This window comes from Acomys russatus, chromosome 4, assembly GCF_903995435.1.
Source record: "Acomys russatus chromosome 4, mAcoRus1.1, whole genome shotgun sequence".
NCBI lineage: Eukaryota > Metazoa > Chordata > Mammalia > Rodentia > Muridae > Acomys > Acomys russatus.
In genome coordinates, this window is record NC_067140.1 from 81,282,423 (window position 1) to 81,304,388 (window position 21,966).

The 21,966-nt window shown below is 46.2% G+C and overlaps 1 protein-coding gene across 1 annotated transcript in view; it reads left to right on the forward strand.

Moving 5' to 3' along the window:
- Positions 1–21,966, forward strand: part of Cfap61 (cilia and flagella associated protein 61) — a 272,515-nt gene that overhangs the window by 38,055 nt on the left and 212,494 nt on the right. The window contains exon 7 of the mRNA XM_051144932.1: positions 7,886–8,045. Within this exon, the coding sequence (XP_051000889.1) occupies positions 7,886–8,045 (160 nt within the window). The remainder of the gene's footprint in view (positions 1–7,885; positions 8,046–21,966) is intronic.

Consider the following 21,966-nt stretch of genomic DNA (forward strand, 5'->3'; position numbering starts at 1 on the left):
ACTGGAGTTATCTGGGGAAAAGGAAACTTCCCTGAGGAGTCGTCTTCCTCAGAGTGGCCTGTGGACATGCCTGTCAGGGCAGTTTCTTGATTGGTGATTGTTGTGAGAGGGCCCAACCCACTGTAGAGGTATCACCCTGGACAGGTGTCCCAGGCTCTCTAAAACGCAAGGTGGGAAGGAAGACGGACCAGTAAGCAGCATTTGTACACGGCCTCTGCCTCACTCCCTGCCTCAGCGTCCCTCCCTGATGGGCCGTAACCCGTCAGCCATGTCGACCGTTTCTTCCTCCTCCTCCAAGTTGCTTTTGGTCAGTGTTTTTATTCCAGCAACAGAGAATAAACTAGGATGGATGCTTTAGAGAGTGTGTGGTGACAGGATGGGCCCACAGGAGTGGCTCTTTTTACACACACATGGCAGTATGAGGGAAGTGTCTGGAAGCAATTGTTCTCACACTCAAGCTTGCTGGGAAATCCTTCTTGGGCTGAGGAGACCCTGGTGACGGGCCCCACGTAGCCATTTCTGACCTAGTAGTTCTGGCATGGCGAGGGGTGGTGGTGGTGGTGGTGATTTTCTCTAAGTTACAGGGTGATGGTGCTGCATGAAGGACTTGCCTTTTATACTCAGGGATTGGAACATTTTCCCATTGGTTCTGGTAGAGTGTTACCCATGTCTTGGGTAGATCTTGTACCCACTCAGTTCCGTAGTGAGGGCTGGTTTGCCAGGGAGGAGGAATGATGAGGGAAGAGCCTGAGTGGATGTCTGGGCTTGTCGCTTGCATGGGCTGGTGGGCTGGCTTGTGAGATAAGGGCACTTGCCCTCTAAGTCTAGTGAGCTGACTGAACCCTGGGAATCATGAGAAGGTGAAAGGGGAGAACCAGCTCCACAGAGTTGTTCTTTGAGCTTTGTTTATGCATCTCACCTCACACAGACATGCATGCACACACTATTGTAAATAAAAATATTTAAAACCTCTCTAAAAATAATAATTAGCAAGCATGAATCAAATAGAGCCCTTGTACTCTCACCCATCCTGGTCATTATTAAGAGTCAGAATTCTGTTTTTGTTTTCAAATGGATATTTGAGTTTGGTTTTAAAAAGAGATTTCTGTGCTATCTGACTGAAAAGCATTAAAAGACTGGAGTTTGCCATTTTGTTTTTGGGTGATATTTTTAGGGTTTTATTCTTCATACATTCATTTCTCGTTTGCTGTAACCGTGAGGCCTTGTAAAGAATATTACTTTTCTTGAAACTTGAAATCAAATCTTCTCTGTAATGAGATGAGCAGTTTGAGGCCTCCACAGACTTGATGACTACGAGACTTCCTGGGGCATCCAGACTTTGTGCCAACTGCATGTCAGCATCATAATCATAACTCTCTTTTTTTGTTTTGTTTTTTGTTTTTTTGTTTTTTTGCTTTTTTCGAGACAGGGTTTCTCTGGGTCACACTGGATGTCCTGGACTCTCTTTGTAGACTGGGCTGGCCTCAAACTCAGAGATCTGCCTGCCTCCGCCTCCCTAGTGTCACTACACTCGGCTGGCAGCATCATAATTCTTACAATGGTAAATAAAGAGGCAAATATTCTAAAGTAGATGTGGGCAAAGGATTTGATTGACACCCCTCTCAAAAGATATAGAAATCACGAGTTGGCACATGAAGTCATTCATTATCTTTCATTTTTTAAAGATTTCTTTCTTTATTATTATGTATACAGTGCTCTGCCAGCATGTACAACTGCAGGCCAGAAGAGGGCATCAGATTATGGATGGTTGTGAGCCACCATGAGGTTGCTATGACTTGAACTCAAAAGCTCTGGAGAAGCAGTCAGTCCTCTTAACCTCTGAGCCATCCCTCCAGCCCATCACTTGGCATCTTAAAATGTCAATTTCATTAGTCATTTGGGAAATGTAAGTCAAAAGTACAGTGAAGCCAGCCATGTTGGTGCACACCTGTAATCCTCACACTGAGAAGGCTGAGGCCGGAGGATCCCAAGTACAAAGCCCCTTAAGGCAGGCTACCTGGTCTCAAAAACAAAACACAGCAGCTGCAGCAACAACAAAAACTGGAGTGAGATAATCTTACTCCTAATAGGATGGTGGCAGTAATAACAGCACCAATAATGTAATAATAACAACAATAATAGTGTAATAATGAAAGTTTTTATTTGGAATTCAAATGGACATTCTGAGGTAGATTGTCCTTTGTGACAAGAGATTTGTTAGAAAAGTGTTGCTAATACCATAGACAGACAGACAGACTCAGCATGATGGGGGCTCTGAGGAGAAGTGGGATCCATGGTAGAGTGCAGGGACCCCTTCTTCTAGGTTTCAGAGAGGGAGGCATGGGGAGGACTTTGAAAAGTTCTTCTTTTTAACCTGAAGTTGGGCACTTTTTGGGAGTAGCCAGGGAGTGATAAGTTAAAGAGTGTCAGGTGAGTGGGGTCCTTGGAGGGAGGAGGACAAGAATCCACAGAAACAAGTTACTTTGTGGAATCCTAGTTAATTCAGTTTCTGTACTTGCTCAGCCCAAATGGAGGACCCCTAGCTAGCAAATGGCCAGCGCTGAGAAGTGTGCAGGGAGCACATTTCCACAAAGGCTTTCACACAAATACTCACGGCGGTATTATTTTTCTATGCCCAAAATGAAAAAAGCCCAAATGTATATCTGCTGATGAATGGCTGAACAAAGCATGGTAAGCTGTTTCGTGGAGTAGCATCAGGAAATAAAAGGGAATGTCGTGGTGACATGTCACAACACACTTAAAAGCATTCTGTAAAGAAGTGAGGCATAGAGTCCACACATTGTATCATAACACATATCTATCTGAAAGCCCAGATTAGTAAGTCTTGTGTGGAGAGAAAGAAGGGCTACAGAGGGGAAAGGGTGGGCCCTTTTTGTGGGGGAGTGTGGATAAATTATGTAATGGTTATACAATGTTATGATATACTAAAAGCCACTGAGTTGTATTATTTGTCAAAGGTTAGTTTGTAGTAAATGAACTATATCAATTTTTACAAATCCTGGTGTCCAAGAAAAGCTTGGGCCCATTAAATAAGTCTCTTGGGGGAAGTGCCCAGGTGTTTGTTTGTTTGTTTGTTTTAGTAAGTGTGCTGTACTTTATAGGAGAGAGGATTTTGGGCTCAGCCACTGAAGGCTAAGCTCACAAGCAGAGTACCCTTATCTCATCACCCAAGCTGGCCTCCGACTGCTAGGTATAAGCCGTTCTCCTGTCTCAGTGTATCAGGTAGTTCTGAGTACAGGTGTGTGCTGTCACTCTCTGCATCACTGTCTAAAGCTTGCCACATGATTTTGGTGTGTGGTCTGGTTGCGGCTGCCTCCACCTGTGGAGAAGGGTGGGGCGGACTGAGGCAAATGTGGGTATGCATTTCTGAAGATGGGAACTGGTCCTAAAAAAAGAGAATCTGTGAAATTACATTGAAAGGATTCTAATTTGATTTTTTCAAATATTTAGATGTTTTACTTGTCCTTCAAAGACTTGCTTTCACATGCTCCCATTCAGCCTGTCACCCTAGGCTAATGACAAAAGGAAGGGTCAGGGAGCATTTGGGCCTAAGTGGCACCATTTTGAAAAACAGGATTTTCACACAACCACTGAAAACTACAGGGAGCAAATTATGCAGAGCCTGGGTCAGGACTTCTGATGTGCAGTCTGCATCTTGTCTAATCGAGCCTTTGCTTGTAGAGATCTTTTAGTGCTCTGGTTTTATTTAGGGTGTTAGTGGCACCCCAAATCACGTGAGGAAGTGATCTAACACAGCTGTGGTGATGCCTGCCTTGTTCGTTCTCATAGTCCATTTCTTGCACTTTCCCTGTGTGAACATCGAAGCCAAACAAAGCCACAGGCTAGAAATGGCAGTGCTGACCTTTTGAGGTTGGTGCCCCTGAGGAGGTAAAGCAGTCTAGCCCAGGCTTCCCAAAGGCTGTGCTGCCTCAAGCACCGGAGGCTCTATGTTCTAGAGGGAGGAGTCCACAGGCCTCAGTCAAGGGCAAGAACAGAGACAGCCTGGCTGGGAACAGGAACATGGGAGGAGATCTTACTGTGAGCAGAGCCACCTCTTGTGACTGAAGCCTTTCAGGGTTCAAGTTAAATATTGGCCCTAGCCTCCTACCCCTACCTCCTATCTGTCTTCCTGGACATGTCACCTTAGCAGTCTCGGGGCAAAGGTATGTTGGAGTCAGCTTGGTCTAGCTTTGAGAGGGCCAGTTATGAAACCCTCAGGAGACTTTTGCTGAACACAGCCATCATCAAAACCTTCTGTAGCCTGGGGAGGTAGGTCAGTGGGTAGAGTTCCTGCCGTATAAGCCCAGCATGGTGGCACACACCTGTAATCCTAGCACTTGGGAGACAAAGACAGAAGGATCAAAAGTTCAAGGTCACCCACAGCCACATGGCCAGTTTAGATTACATGCGACCCTTTCTCAAAAATCAAAAAGCGGTCACTAGTATAAACTTATAGTGTAAGGAATTATAGTAAATAATGTTTAAAGGCTACAATTGGCTTCTTTAAGTATTATGTAGCTCTTGGGGGGTTGTCTGTCATCTTATTTAATGGACATAGTATTTAATAGCATGCCACCACACATCTCTTCCCTACTACCCTACTCCATATTATGACAGCAGTTGGCAACTTGAAACCACCACAATGACAGTAGTTTTACCATTGGCAAGCACTATACTCTGGGCATTTCTTCCCAACACTGAATCAGCATTTGCCAGCGCACTATAGATGGGGCAGCCACCACTGACTAGAGGTAACAAGATAAAATGCATCAAATATTCTTCTTCCCAACCTAGTGCAGGATAGTTCCAGGCTGTGCATGTAGAATTCAGGAGCACTTGGCTTGAGTTAGGAGAAAGACCATTGGCTTACTAAAGAATTGTTGGCCATGAGAACTTCCTTTGTCCTAGTTGCTACTTTGGATGAGTTTTGAGCTGTGACTCTGCCTCAGCTCCTTGTCATAACTGTACTTTGACATCTGGTGTTTACTCCAAGCTGAGATTTCAAGGAAGGGTAGTTGGAGGCCAAGGCGGCTCCTGGAGACAGATGGGCAGAGCGTCTGTTTTGGCATCATCCTGGACACGGGCAGCAGTGGTCCGAGAAAGCACCGCTGACCTGCAGGCGGGAGAAAGCCTGCCAGGTTAGCAGTGCACTTGGCACCAAGAGAAGGGGATGGAAGCCAGTAACGGTCACAACAAGGACAAAAACCCTCACTGTGAAATATGGTCACCCAAAAGAGATGCCTGACTGTGGGCCTCTGGGGGCGGAGTTACCACTGCTGAAGTACACACGTGTCTGTGACAAAGAAGCTCACAGATGGTTATCCAGGGACCTAAACCTCTCTGTGTCATCATATGGACTCAAAGGACAGGAAAGAAGAGCAAATGAGAAGACGTGGACAGCGAGAAACAACTCTGTCTGCTAAACGACAACAGCAGCCAGTGCCTTTGCAGTGTACAAGTGACATGTATCTGACATGCCTGTGGCTAGTCCCACACTTGGATATTTCAGAGAAGTGTACCTCAGGGCAGTCATTTGATTTTTTGTTTGTTTGTTTGTTTTGTTTTTGTTTTTTGGAAACATGGTCTTTCTGTGTTAGCCTTGGCTGTCCTGGACTCGCTTTGTAGGCCAAGCTGGCCTCGAACTCACAGCGATCTACCTGCCTTTGCCTTCCGAGTACTGGGATTAAAGGCATGCGCCACCACGCCCGGCTGGCAGTCATTTGAAAAGAAACCCAAAGAACTGAGCAGGCATGTCCACCATCCATCCTTGCTCTACTGCCATCTCTGAATGTGGGCATTTCATAAGTTGTTTCAACTCTAGCTGGGCGATGGGACTATAACAGGTTGTAGAATTGGAGGATGCTAAATCTCTGGTCCTAATGGCAAAACATGTTTTTCTCATTTTCGTCAGAATGTGTGATCCATGCCATTTGAAATCAAATCCCCAACACAATGAGCCATTAGTGTAATAGCTCATTACTAATAGCGGTCTTATAAATAATACATTCTTATCATGAACATGCAGCTCACCACAAAGCCAGCAAAAGGTATTTCAGGCCATGGAAGTGTCGCTGTGCCAGCACGGCTGTAGATGAGAGGGACATCTCCATGTGAACCAAGATGGATGCCAGTTCTCCCTGCCGGGAGTGAGGCTGGCCGGCTCTTTCTGCACATATGGTAGATGGATTGGTTAATCAGCGTCTGCTGAGTCTTGGGCCCAAAATTACAGAGAAGCCAGACAACTGCAGCTACACAGCCTTTGTTCAGGGGTGTAAACAAGACAAACAATTACTTGTTATTTGGGGAAAAAATTTAAATGTTTAGTTTGGACTTTCAAGTGTCAGTGGCTTTATAAAACAGCTGTGTAAATCACCCTTTTATAGTAAGTATCATTTAGGGAGGGGCCAGTAAAGAATATGCAAGGAAAATTCATTTTTAGAAAGTCTTCTTGAACATCAAGGGCGTCACACATTTGTTTTTCAGCCACACAAAGGTGTCTTGGGGAAATAGTTTGCTTTCTGTCTTTCCCTGTGTCTTCCATACATCCTCGCCACTAGCTTCCCTGTCTTAGGAGGTCAAAGCATCCGCCATTTGTGTGGCGGTGCCAACTTCCTGGGTGACGCACAGTTCTGGTGAGTCTACTTCCTGAATGGAATGGCTGTGTCACTCCGTCACTCACTCAGCCTCCTGGGAGCCTATGTCCTCATGAAAAATTTCGAAAATCACAGGTTCAAGTCACGGCGAGCACTGCAAGAACTTCAGTAGCTGGTGTTGCAGTGTGCCGAGGGTGACTGTAGGTCCGCAGTGTGCCGAGGGTGACTGTAGGTCCGCAGTGTGCCGAGGGTGACTGTAGGTCCGCAGTGTGCCGAGGGTGACTGTAGGACCTCAGTGTGCCGAGGGTGACTGTAGGACCTCAGTGTGCCGAGGGTGACTGTAGGTCCGCAGTGTGCCGAGGGTGACTGTAGGTCCGCAGTGTGCCGAGGGTGACTGTAGGTCCGCAGTGTGCCGAGGGTGACTGTAGGTCCGCAGTGTGCCGAGGGTGACTGTAGGACCTCAGTGTGCCGAGGGTGACTGTAGGACCTCAGTGTGCCGAGGGTGACTGTAGGTCCGCAGTGTGCCGAGGGTGACTGTAGGTCCGCAGTGTGCCGAGGGTGACTGTAGGTTCGCAGTGTGCCCAGGGTGACTGTAGGTCCGCAGTGTGCCCAGGGTGACTATAGCTCCCTACAGACTTCACTGAGCTGTGTCCTACCAAACAACCTTTCTTCACTTCTCCACCCTGACCAATCAAGTGTTAAATAAGTTAATTCAAGAGGCATAGAAGAGTTTCCCCCTGTTAAGGAGCCCTGGATTTGTGACTGTTCTCTAAATTGGGGTATATTAGATGGCTCAGGAATGACCCACTTTACAAAGAGCTGTGCCTGGTGTGTGAGGAAGAGCAGGGAGGGGAAAAGTGCCCAGAGGACCCCCCCACCCCGTGTCTCTGTCTCTGTCTCTCTCTGTCTCTCTCACCAGACACCAACCCGCTAGACAGCAGAGGAGTGAGAAAGGAGCAGAGAGTGCGGAGGTGGTGGGTGTGGGCCAAGGGTAGCATTCTAGTAGTGCCTCCTTAAGAACACTCAGGCCTCTCCCCTAAGTTACTTTGCAGCCATTAATGTCATCCACAGTGGTCACTTGTTGGACATGCCTTTGAGTATTGCATATATTCCATGCATGTATTGGACACTAGAGCTAATTGAAAACCCTCTACCCTTAAATAACTCAGAGTGTCCCCCAAGCTCCAGTGGGCTGCATGCTAAGAGCCTGCGACAGTTTGACAGCAGCCATCACCTCCCGTCTGATAGGTGACTGTGTTCCGGTGTTCCAGGTTGGAGGCAAGGCTGTTGGGTTCATGAGTGTGTGCTCCAGCGTGAACTTGCCCCTGCTGCACGAATGCTTTGACCTGGGCCCTTTTCATGGATTCTGTGTCCCGCATCCAGACGATCTTCTGGAGCCATCAAAAGAATCAAGTATTGAAGAAAGTCAAGGTACAGTAGCTGTCCCAGGACACATCAGCAACCCTGTATGTGGCTTACACACAGCTGTGCTCTTTATTTGCTGAAAGGGCATCATCAGTCTCCTCTGGTCCCATTGATGGAGTAATTCCATGGCCATTCGCATCTTTGTGAAATCTGTGGCCCATAAACAAATCTCCATAGCTATAATCAGACATGGTTTAATTAAAGCTAAAGGTTCCCAAATTTAGAATATTTGCCTGTAGGATGGTCATTGTTATGTGAGCTATAGTGACATAATTGCCAGCATTTTAGATCTCTTTTTTCAGTGCAGAGGACTGAGGTCAGAGCTTTATGCATGTTGGATAAGAGCTCTACCTCCGAGCTGCATCCCCAGTGCCATTTTTGTCTGTCTGTCTGTCCGTCCGTGTCTCTCTCTCTCTCTCTCTCTCACACACACACACACACACACACACACACACACACACACACACATGTGCGTGCACCAAAATGTAAGAACTCCAAGAATTCAAGGGGCTATGGAAATATAGTAGCAGGTCACTGGTCTAGTATGGCTAAGGCTCCCTGGGTTCACTCCCCAGTGCTTAAAAGAAAAGAATTAAGCACTTAAAAAACAATCTCAAAGGTTCTGTATACTTTTAAACTTAGATCTCTGCAATCAGTACCTCTGTGTTTATGTTTTTGACAAACACAGAGTCTGTGGCAAAATGGTCATTTTTAACTTCTACAACTGATTCCTGGCTATATGAAATAACGTCAGTTTTCAATTTTTAATTTTTATACTTATTTATTAGTGTTCGTGTCTGTGTGGGTATATGCTGCCTATGTGTGTGTGTATGTGTGCACATGCATGTGTATTCCTACATGTGAAGGACTGAGGAGTGTGTCAGACTCCATGGAGCTGCAGTTACAGGTGGTTTTGAGCCATGATATGGACGCTGGAAGCTGAGTTCAGGTTCTCAGCATAAACTCTTAACCCCTGGGCCATAAAATGGGTTGATGTATTTCATAAAGTAAGACAAGGGAATCTCAAGCTTTGGTTACTAAGCAGCATGGTAGCCTCATGGTTGAGTAGGTCCTTATGGAAGATAGACACACACAGGCAGGTGAGCTTACATACGTTCATCCACGCCTCCACTCTAGTTCATCCACGCCTCCACTCTGGTTCTTGCACACCTCCACTCTGGTTCACCCATGCTGCCGCTCTGGTTCATCCACTTCCCCATTCTGGTTCATCCATGTCCCCATTCTGATTCATCCACATCCCCACTCTGGCCATTGCACGTCTCCACTCTGGCATTGCACATCTCCACCTCTGGTTCTTGCACATCTCCACTCTGGTTCATCCACGTCCCCACTCTGGCATTGCACGGCTCCACTCTGGCATTGCACGTCCCCACTCTGGCATTGCACGGCTCCACTCTGTGTTCCCTATGCGTGGTAAGGAGAATCCCAATCACAAGGGTTTCACTGAGATAAGACATATAAAGTGCTTCACGTGCTGTTCGAGTCTTGAGGGAATGTAGCGGGCAGGAAATGTTGATAGCAGTTAGTGAACATTATTTCCTTATGATTACCCATTCACCCACTCTGCCAGGTAAAATTAGGATTTTTTTTTTAATTGCACTGCTTTCTGTAATAGGAATAGTTTTAGTAAAGTTGTTCAAAAGCAGGAAGAGGGGCAGTAGGGTTCGTGTCACAGGACGTAGTAGTGCAGCCATTTACAGGTGGCTTCTCCCCTTAATGGGAAAAGCAAACACTTACTCCTGGATGCAGACCTGTCTGACTGCACTCATCACACAGACCCATGAAGATCCCTGCATGGAAAGGGACTCCCGAAAGTGAGACTTGAGGCCGCTGCTGTTTCATGGTAAAGGGTGGCTTGCCAGGCTCTCGGGGAAGGAGTGTGCTGGAGGAGGACCATGGAAATACCGTGAGAGGACCCTGAACTAGAAGCCGTCACAGTCGCTTTCCAGGCCTAGAGCTCTCCTTTGAAGGAGACACCAAACAGGAGTCTTGCCGTGACACAGTGTTCTCCTGTATAAAGGGAAGACAAGAATAGCACCCAACCCAAGGAGTGGTTAGGAGGACTAAATGTTAGAATTGTGTGCACAGAGCTCAGTGGCAAGCATGGAGTAAGTTTTAAGTTTTTTAAGTTTTTTTTTTTTTCTGTTTTCTGTGATATCATTGAAAAACAAACAAACAAAAAAAAACAAACAACAACAAAACCGGTTGAAAGGATATAGTCACCTCCTGAAGATGCATCTTTCTGCGGCTACTGGTGTTCCATATATAAAGGGAATGGAAAATTCCTGTCTCAGAAATTATACTGCAGGAGAAGAGAGTCAAAGTTACACAGCATTCCGGGCCCAAAACTACACAGTACTTGTCATGTCTCCATCTAGCAAAAGTCGAGGGAGACAGGAAAGCCGGGCGGCAGCTTCTCATCACCCCCTGACACCTATGTCTTGAAAACATTTTCTCTAGGACAGGGTGACAGGCGCAGGAAGTGGGGTCCTTGTTACCTATCATAGGCTGTTTATCTTGAAAATTAGTTTTCTGTTCACTGACACAAAGATAAAAAAAATATTTTGTGTGATGCTGTCACCAGGGAGCTTCCACTGTAGATGTGAGATAACTCAGGGATGGAGTCATAGGTCCTCGGCAGCTCGTTATATCTACAGTCACCAGCGAACTCCACAGCTGTCCTTCCTTACATCAACACAGGCGGCGCCAGGGAAGGCTGGAGATGAGCTGTGGCCTGCTTGTAACTGTTTCAAGTTAAAGGAAATACAATTTCTTAAAAACATGAGCTAAAATTTGTGTCTTAAATGAGCACACATCACTGTGCCTTATGTTTCGTGTTTGTATTTTGTTTGCTGATTGTTGTAGTTGCTCCTCAAATGCTGTGATAAAGTACTCTAACCAAAAGCAACTTGGGGAGAATATGGTTGATTTGGTTTATGCTTCCAGGTCATGATCCAGAACTGGGGGGGTCAGGGCAGGACCCCAAGGCGGGAGGAACTGAAGCAGAAACTGTGGAGGGATGCTGCTCACCGGCCTGTTCTGCAGCTCATGCTCAGAGAGCTTTCTTACACAGCACAGACTGACTTGCCAAGGGATTGTGGCACCCATCGTGGCCTGGCCCCTTCCACATGGATCAGCAGTCAGGACAACCTCTTACAAACATGGCCACAGGCCAGTCTGGTCTGGGCAGTTACTCAGTTGGGGATCCCTCTTGCCCAGTGACTCTAGATTGTGTCCGGTTGACAATTAACAACTAGCATTTCTAAGGATTTTCATATGCATTACCTCATCTTACCCTCACAGCTTGATGCTAGGGAATTAGGGCAGGTAAAGCTTTCTCCATTTCATCCTGCCCAGCTCGGCTGGGGTTTGTAGATCTCATTAGGAACTGTCTCAGGAGCCAGTGCAACCTCTTACATCTGAGGTCCTTACACAGCCTCTCTGCTGTGACAATCTGGGTGACCTGGTTTCCTCTTCCTTCTTGGGCTTGGGTGTGAAACTCAGTCTTTCGCATGCCAGGCAAGCAGACTACCTCTGAGCTACACTCTCAGTCCAGTGTTGCCTGTCTCTTTGGTCACAGTTTTGTAAACGATGGGTCAAAACCCCAGTGGGGTCTGAATGTAGGAGTTACAAAAAATTTTGCAGCAATCACAGGTTTTTCAATGCCTAGTGACATAAAATAATTCAGAATCAATTTTGCAATTAATTCAAGATGTTTCTGGTGGTGCTCACCTGTGTTGCATCATGTGACTTCACTGTAGCCTTGATTCTGAACACAGCACATGCACATTTCACATTGTGCAATCGTCACATCATGCTGTGCTAAGGAATGCTTCCTGAGCCTGTAATGAATTGCAGTGTTTTTGCTGTACATATAAAATTCTCCACTCTTATGGAAACTTTCAATATTTTCCTCCCATGATTCTTCTGTCTGTAAGCATCAAATTAGTATGTCTTTGTGTTGGATTGTGTTCAAATATTTGGTTTTTGAAACTGCTGTCTGAGTTGCTGGCTTGAATTTCATTAAAAATTATTAAATAATTCCTTTAACTCCAGAGTTGGATGGGGCCAGAGACTGACAGATATCTGAAGCTCATTGGCCAGCAAATCTAGCCAAATCAATGACATTTAGGTTCATTCATAGAGACACCCTATGTAAAAAGAGTAAAGGTGGAGTGATGAAGGACAGTATCAGATGACAACGACTGGCTGCCCTTCCCCCAAACACACACACGTACAGGAACCCACACTAGCAAGTATATACTCCACATGTACATAACAAAACCATAAAATGAATTTTGGCTTGAGACCAACACAGAATTTCCAACAAGTGCTAGGCATGCTTCTGCCATTTTGTATTATACACTGAAGGGGAAGCAGCATTCTCAGTGTTGATACCTGCATGACTGAAACGTGAATCAGGTCTGCTGAGCATGGTTTCCCGTGGGTCTCCTCTTCCCTGGGGCCTGTTGGCCACCAGGCATGAAGGCAGGAAGAGCAGAAGGCAGAGTACAGGGCTTGGGGGGCTGAGAGCACAGTGGGGAACGACCACTGCATCAGCTTTACTTGGGGATGGGGTGGGGGTATGGGGGGTGGGGTATGGGGATAGGGGGATGGGGTACAGGGGTGGGGGGTGGGGTGGAGTCTCTCAGCATAGGTGCACATAAGTGGTTGGAATTAGGTACTTTAGTGATGCTTGATTTGCACTTGGCAGTACACTCCTATCATATGAACGGGAACACAGCACTTAATTATCCTATAGGTGCAGGGAGAGGAGAGCTAGCAGGAGCTGTGTCAAAGGCCATGTATCAAATGTGGGTAAGGGCAGCTATGCCTACAGACACTCTCTAGAAGAGGTCAGGCAGAGAGTGGGAGGCCCTGCAGGGGCTTCCCAACATCTTCCTGCTCCAGAGGCAAATATTTTGCCTAGATTTAATTCTTAATGTAAAAGTGAATAACATGTACCCATTTAGTATACAAATTTATTTTCACCTTTAATAAATATTAAAATTGGACTGGATAATGGCCCAGTCCGTAAGGTCCTGCCACAGAAGCAGGAGGGCCTGGCTTGATCCCAGCACCTTCGAGAGCCTAGCATGGTGGCTGCTGCTGTAGTCCCAGTGCCGAAGGGCAGAGGCAAGGCCATCCCTAGGGTTTGCTGGCCAGCCAGTCTGGCTGCATCAGTGACGAGCTCCAGGTTCAGTGTGGGACTTTGTCTCAATAAGGAAAAAAAAAAAATAAGATGACCAGTGACTGAGGAAGACATCCAGTATCATCTTCTAGTCTCTACAGTGCTTGTACACATTCTGGAATGCATGAAAGTACACACACACACACACACACACACACACACACACACACACACACATGTCCCCAAATGGTAAAATTACATGTTTACCAAAGAACTGATCTCAAATAAATTTTATGGTTCATTATTGGTAATTGTTTGATTTCCTTGTATATTTTGTATACCTATATACCCAGGGTGACATAAACATTTCCTAGGCAAAAAGAGAACTAGAGTAGCTGTAGTTTGAATACTCCAACAACAGGTGTTTCACTAAATACAAAATTTTATATCAGTGAGCAGTTTAATGTGATGTTTCCTTAGCAATTTACCCACACCCTCGGACTTGTGTATCTGCACGTGTAATTTGCACACCTTTGTGCAGAATCTTCTCGCCTGTGTCTTAAGGCCTGTGTATGGAAAGGCTGCTTTGTCAAGGTGCCATCTGGGAGAGCTGGGAGATGAACAGTGCAGGCGCTGAAGCAACTCCCTGCCCTCTGACCCTGAGAACTCCCAAATAAGTTACTGTCCTTCCATCTTTGACGAGAGATCTGTTTCTGAAGGAACTAACGTACAGTTGATGCTGTCTCTCTGCACCAGCTGTGAAAGCATTTTCCTCACACACACACACAGACTGGATTGAGGTTTAGACACGCCAGGTCCCTTGCCCCCTAGGCGGATATGCTGAGATGACACGAGTGGGAAGCTGAGTACCAGCTTCCCACTGTGGTCATTGGTCCGTTGTCCTCCTCCCTCAGTGTTCTCTTGTTCACACATGTCTAACTCAGGGTCTCTCCATCCCTTGCATCTCCACAGCAGCCTCAACCCCTCCAAGCAGAACAATAGTAAAATGCAACGTTCCTCAAATAACACAGGAGTTTCCTTCTCCTGTCCTTCATGCCACTGTGATGAGCCTGCTGTCAGTCATCCCAGCATCTAGAAAGCTTAGCCAGGCACCTTCAGTTCGCCTCTCGCCAGAGCCGCACGTACATGTGTGTTGCATGTGCACAGCCCCATTCTGTACACTTTTTGCTTATATGTAAAAACCTATGATACATTTGTAAATTTTGGGTTTTGTGTGTGAAGCAGCCTTGGGACTATAGTAGGGTTGACTGGGGCGAGTTCTAAGGGTGTTAGGTTTCGAACTAATATTAAGTAAAAGTTTATTTGTTGTTTTTTACTTGGTGGAGAATTTATTTTAGACATGACGAGTTCTTGGAATGTTGGAAGAATTTGTGAAGAAATAGTCATATGTACTACAGAAAGAGAAAGGGGGTGTAGGGGAGGCTTTCTTGTTTATGTGGGAGGTTGTACAAAGTGAGGTCGAAGAGCCTCTTAAATGCTCAGCCTCTGAAGATGTGCAGAGCCACATCAAGATGTTCCACACACCCAGGAGTTAGTGGATGTTCTCCTTCAGTGACAGTCAAAAGGCTCAGAGCTGAGAACAGTGCTTCCTTCCAGTTGGCCCTCCCGATGGCCCCTTGTGGTGTTTGCAAATCAAGCTGTGGCTTTTGTTACTGCACCATCACAATAAAGATTTGGAATCAGAATTGAGCTGGCAATTTTCTTGATGATGCATAAGGCAAAATAGGGCACAGCCTGCATTTCCACAGCTGTATTGGCATCACCCGGTTTAATAGCTTTAAAAAAAAGACAAGCCCAAATAAAACAACTTTTGTTCGTCATGTAGGCCGGAGTGTTCTGGGCAGCAAAGATCTCTGTTTTATAAGACCCCTGCAAGGTTCAGACTTGTAAATCTCATTACACACCCGGGGTCTACCTTACAAAAATCCCTGTAGAATTTGATGTGCTCCTTGGCAGGGAAAGATTTCATTTTATATAACAGAATTGTGGCCTTTCAAAATGATAATTAGCATAGCTCCTTGTAACCAAGCCATCCAAGAGAAGCGTCGCTTATTATATGTTAAAAGGCCATTCAAAATATTTTTTTTCAAAAACACCCCATGTAAAAAAGCAGCCTCACCTTCAAATTATCAGTCATATCACTCTTGCTGTCAGGAGATATTTTTGGCACATTTAATTTCTTTTCCTTTGAATTTACTTCTATTGCTTTCCTCAGATCCTCTCTGCTGTTGGGCCAAGAAATCCTGAGTTCACTTTGTATGCGCTAGAGCCGGAATAAAAAACAAAACAAAAAACAAAAAACCAGAGACTGCATTAACATTCTGTTGTATATTAACTCTCCCTGAGTCTCTTAGCCTGTCTTCCTAAGGCTCCACTTTCTCGTCCCAGGTTTTAGATGTGAACAGGATTCTCACAGTCCACAGCACCACTCTTACCCTTGTGTGTGCAGCCTGGACCCCGGTCATCTGCAGTTCCTTAGCTGGGGGCATCCAGGATTCTGTATTGAAAACAAAGCACTATAAACAAGATGTGCCTTTGTCTCTGGATCACCCCAGATTTCCCTGGTAACAAGTTAAACAACAGAAATTCATCTCAGACTTCCAAGGCCTAAAGTCCTCTGAGATCAAGGTGCCTTGGCAGGTTTCTTCTGAGGCCTCTTTGCTTGACTTGCCTACTGCCATCTTCTCCCTGTCTTCATGGAGTCTCCCTCCATGCTGGTCATGCTCAGTGTCCTCACCTTAGTGGCGTCAGTTAATTTATCAAATGGTGAGTCCCTTTGGCCCAACCAGGTGTCCAGCTGCCTGTTTGCAGATGCCATCAAGGACAGCCTCTAGTGGAGGTGCTAATGGGAGAGACCAAAGTAAGAGGACCCAAAACCGTCTCCCCATAGTGCAGCCTGTAGCAATGGTGCTGTGGGGACCGCTGCCGTGTGGGGTCCTTGCCTACCTGAGCAGTCTCCATCTTCAGATCGTATCATCAGCATCGGCTCCTCTCTCCGCTGTCTTTTCTTTCCCTAGGCTCTGGAGGTTCTTTGCCTCATGGTCAAGACTGCAAGGTTATGACCACAGTTAGCCCGGCAGTTGCCACAAAGTCAACCACTCTGTGTAATGTGCATACAGAGTTTAATATGTCGGCCCACATTTATTTCTCTGTGAATTGCCATTTAAAATTTTTTAAATGACTTGTAGTGTTCTGGATTGAACCCAGGGCTTTGTGTGTGCCGGCAAGTGCTCAGCTACTGAGCTGTTGCACCTCCAGCCCTGGATTCTGCCCCTTTAAAAAGTTTGTTTATTTTTTATTTATATATCATTTTATCATTATTATTATTTATTTATCATCTTTAGCCCATGAAGGTAAAAAAGAAAAGAAATGGTGTCATCTCCAAAGCTTTAACTATTCCTTCCAACTTTGGCTTTTTAGAATTATGTGCATGCTAGTGGCATTTAGAAATGTCTAGAAAACAAGTGAATGATACCAGACCTATGTGCAGGCCAAATTGTCCTCAAGAAGGACAGTTTAGGCTCTTGAAGAGGGTCTCAGGGGGACGTCTTTGAGGTTGTAACATACCAGGAGGAATATGAGGCAAAGCTGAAATCTAGAGCTCCCAGGGAGGGACACTGCCTCAAGCCGGCTGGGTGGCCCTCTTGGTTAGTTAGTAAAACCTGTTACTGATTTTCCGTCTTCATTGCAGTGCTGGCTTCTAAGCCCGAGCAGGATTTCAAAAACATCAGTGGCCACGAATGATGGCAGCTGCTTAAGAATCCATTCTTTTTGCAGAGAGCAAGATAAAGGGGTCCACACTTCCACTCCCCCTTTCAGCACTGGGAGCAACCTGTGATAGGACTCAGCCTTGCTCTCCAGCGGTCAGATTCATTTCACAATGGCAGAAACACAAACGCTTTGATACCCGGCCTGGAGGTCTTTGAAAGGAAAGTGGCTTTATTTATATTCCTTATGATCATTATGTGCTGGGATTATTTTCCCAGTAGGTGATGCCTCTTTTGGCCCATATTTATGAAGCAGGGAAGAAAGCATTTAATGAATTTCAAGAGTGTATTTGACTGTAAAACACATCTCAGTATATTCACATGTAAATAACCCTTTGATTTGTTCTCTCTGGTGACCTTTTTTCTTTGGGGGCTACATCCCAGTTTGTTGTTGTTTTCCATTTTCAAATGGGAGGCTGGATGATAATAATGAAAGATTATGCAAAAAATCCATGTTTAAAATGATGTTGATACGCCACTTGTGCTGTAGGGTAATTACAGTGATTTGGCTATTACGCTATGTGGAGGCAGGAGCTGGTCGGTAACAAACACAGCAATTGGGGTGATTCAAGGGATTTTCACCCCAACTGGCGGTTTGATCCTGCTGACTTCTCTCTTGAAAATCAATTGCTCTCTATGAATACTCTGAACTCCCCCTTGATTAAATTGCCTGTCAGTGGGCTGCACCCATTACATGGGGGTCGCCCCGAGTTCTGTCTGCTTATAAATGTTTTTATTTTGACAACTCTTAACCTATCGTGGACCAAATTTAATCTGGGCGAAGAAGCAGAGGAAGTAATTACTAAAAACACAGTCTTGTTCGAGGCAGCAAACAAAGGGAAATGCAGAGCTTCCGATGCCGGCACGAAGCCAGCTCTTCTGCTCCTGGGTCACAGCTTTCTCCCCCTGTGTTTTGCTTGATCTTCAGTGTTTCCTGACCTCCAGGGCTACACAGCTCTCTCAGGCAAAGGCCTAGGAGAGGAGCCATGGAAGCCTCTTTATCTCCTCATGGGTCTTTTGGAATCAGTGTTAGAAATTTTCTTTTCCTTGAAATGGACCACTAGTATTTAAGATAAAGTATTAACCATGGCTGGGGATATACACACACACATACACACATATGTATGCACATATGTGTGTATATGTATATACACATGTATGCGCATGGTATGTTTGTGTGTTTACATCTAACTCCACAGGGAAAGAGACTCCATCTTTATTGAATGCTCATTTTAATCTACATGAAATATGTGGTAGTCAATCTAAATACAAACGAAACACAAAGCTAGTTCTACAAAGAGCACGTTTTATAATAGTTATGGGGAAATACCTACCTTATCTTACACAGATATGCCCTGTAATGCACAAACACAGGTCTCAGCAAAATAGTAAAATACTGTTTATTTTGGAGCCAAATATGAATGACCATGGTGCAGGAACATAGACTCAGATTGTTAGCATACTGCCCCTAGTCTGCCTAGCAACCTATGACATCATTCCCTGCCTGTCACTAGATAGGCTAGCTGCCCAATATATAAAAGGGCAAACCCACCTGTCTCTGTCTCTTGCCCTCTTGTTCCTCTCTCTTACCTCTCTCCCTTTCTTCCTCCCTCTCTCCCCACCTCTCTCCGGGGTACCCTTCCTCCTATAATAAACCACTCCATATCATATCTGTTGTGTGGTTCATATTTCATACTTAAAATCTGTTGCCTGGCATCTTATTTTTTTAATCATTACACAGATTACCCAATTCTTATGGTCTGATGTAGTAACAGTTTTATGAAATTTTTATAGAATCAGGAGAGCTATAAATCAAACCATTTGCAAATACAGTGGTAAAGCCATCAGGCTGGGAGGCTACAGTGAGGCAAGGACATCACTGCTGTGGCTCTCAGATGCTCTGTGATACCATCTTAGCTTTAGATTAGTTGAAGCTAAGAGAATCGTTGGACATTCCAGAAATGGGTTTTGCCTGAGAGTCACAGGGATGGTCAGTCAAACACAGAGATGGGCAATGAATGCCAATTTTTTGGTGGAGGGGATGGGAGGGGGCACTAATTGTTTCCAAACCTGCCGGATTCCAGCTCTCCTCTATCACAGAAGAAACAACCTTATATTATTGGGGGTGGGGGAGAGGGGGAGTTAGCTGCAGATCCTTTTCTTTTAAAGTTAGCTATATGTGGCTGAGCCGACGTGGTTTTTTTATGAGGGGCATTTCATTTTCCCACTGAGACATTTCTTCACCTGAGTCCCAGGCTGATTCCGTTGTTCCTGACTTCCGTATTGGCTCAACCCTTAGTTTTCAGTTGGAATATCTCACCCTCCTTGTGGAGTTTAGCTCTGCCCAAGACTGCACCACAGGCACTTGCCTGAGGTCTCCTGGGTGCTCCCTGAGTCAGTCCTGCTGGCCTGTGCTGGCTTCTGACTGCTGCTTGCTGCTCCACGGACCACTTCAGCAAATGCTCTCCTTAAACTTCCTGGTCTCTGCTTCTGACTGGATGCTCACCAATGGTGGGGGCTCAGCTTCCAAGAGATTTCTTCTTTTTTTTTTTCTGTCTTGTGTATAATCAAAACATCCCTTCTTAAAGCCGTCTTCCTTTTACCTCCTCCCTCAATTAAACTTTTCAGTCTAGTTGGCCTTTTCAACCTTACTTTTAGAATAATCCCTCAACTTTCAGGATTTCTTTTTCTTTTTCTTTCTTTTTTTTTTTTTTTCTTCTCTCTCTTTTTAAAAATTTTTTGAGACAGGGTTTCCCTGTGTAGTCTTGACTGTCCTGAACTCACTTTGTAGACCAGGCTGGCCTTGAACTCACAGAGATCCACCTGCCTCTGCCTCCCGAGTGCTGGGATCAAAGGTGTGGGCACCATGCCTGCCTCAGGGTTTCTTTTTTTATTAATTCCTACTATTACTAAAAATATCTGTTCTCCTAATTTCTTTGAATTCATTTTGTCCTTTCTACCCTAGTTGTCTTAATTTGCTTTTTTATTGTTTGTTTTGTTTTGTTTTGTTATAAAAGCATTTGGGACTGGACAGATGGCTCAGTGGTTAACAAGCACTTACTGCTCTTGCAGAGGACTGTGGTTTGGTTCCCAGAACTCATAATAGCTGGATGACAGCTCACAGCAGTCTGTAACTCCAGTTCCAGGACATCCGACACCATCGTCTGGTCTCTACAGCACTGCATATATGTAGCCACACACATGCATGCAGGCAAAACACCCATGTACATAAAATAAAAATAAATATAAAAAAATATTTGTGGTGTCAGTCCTTAGAAGATAAAATAAAAACACTTAGTTGGAAGAAAGGCTTTTCTGTTAATTATAGGGGCTGAGTGGTTGAGGACTGAGAAATTAGCTGGCAGTAGACAGTTAGGGGAGGAGATGAACGCTGGACTCTTCTCATCTAGTGGTGAGTAACTCATTACACAGCCAGGTAAGGGTGGGCATGCACCTTAGCAGAGAGGAGTGGAGAGGTAAGGGTGGGCATGTACCTTAGCAGAGAGGAGTGGAGAGGCAAGGGTGGGCATGTACCTTAGCAGAGAGGAGTGGAGAGGCAAGGGTGGGCATGCACCTTAGCAGAGAGGAGTGGAGAGGTAAGGGTGGGCATGCACCTTAGCAGAGAGGAGTGGAGAGGTAAGGGTGGGCATGTACCTTAGCAGAGAGGAGTGGAGAGGCAAGGGTGGTGGCAGCACCTTAGCAGAGAGGATGAGAGGTAAGGGTGGGCATGCACCTTAGCAGAGAGGAGTGGAGAGGTAAGGGTGGGCATGCACCTTAGCAGAGAGGAGTGGAGAGGTAAGGGTGGGCATGCACCTTAGCAGAGAGGAGTGGAGAGGTAAGGGTGGGCATGTACCTTAGCAGAGAGGAGTGGAGAGGTAAGGGTGGGCATGCACCTTAGCAGAGAGGAGTAGAGAGGTAAGGGTGGGCATGCACCTTAGCAGAGAGGAGTGGAGAGGTAAGGGTGGGCATGCACCTTAGCAGAGAGGAGTAGAGAGTAAGGGTGGGCATGCACCTTAGCAGAGAGGAGTGGAGAGGTAAGGGTGGGCATGCACCTTAGCAGAGAGGAGTGGAGAGGTAAGGGTGGGCGTGCAACTTAGCAGAGAGGAGTGGGGAGGTAAGGGTGGGCATGCACCTTAGCAGAGAGGAGTGGAGAGGTAAGGGTGGGCATGCACCTTAGCAGAGAGGAGTGGAGAGGTAAGGGTGGGCATGCACCTTAGCAGAGAGGAGTGGAGAGGTAAGGGTGGGCGTGCACCTTAGCAGAGAGGAGTAGAGAGGTAAGGGTGGGCATGCACCTTAGCAGAGAGGAGTGGGGAGGTAAGGGTGGGCATGCACCTTAGCAGAGAGGAGTGGAGAGGTCGTAGGGTGGGCATGATGCACCTTAGGCAGAGAGGAGTGGAGAGGGTAAGGGTGGGCATGCACCTTAGCAGAGGAGGTGCGAGGTAGGGTGGGCATGTCACCTTAGCAAGAGGAGTGGGGAGGTAAGGGTGGGGCATGCACCTTAGCTAGAGAGGAGTGGAGGAGGTAAGGGTGGGGCATGCACCTTAGCAGAGAGGAGTGAGAGGTAAGGGTTGCATGCAACCTTAGCAGAGAGGAGTGGGGAGGTAAGGGTGGGCATGCACCTTAGCAGAGGGAGTGGAGAGGTAAGGGTGGGCATGCACCTTAGCAGAGAGGAGTGGAGAGGTAAGGGTGGGCATGCACCTTAGCAGAGGAGTGGAGAGGTAAGGGTGGGCATGCACCTTAGCAGAGAGGAGGTGAAGAGGTAAGGTGGGCATGCACCTTAGCAGAGGAGTGAGAGGGTAGGGTGGGCATGCACCTTAGCAGAGAGGAGTGGAGAGGTAAGGGTGGGCATGCACCTTAGCAGAGGAGTGGAGAGGTAAGGGTGGGCATGCACCTTAGCAGAGGAGTGGATTCTGGAGCGGCTCCCCTTGGGCTTTCTGATGCTGCCAGCAGGAAGTGCTGTCTTCCAGGCCAACTGCTCCTGCACAGG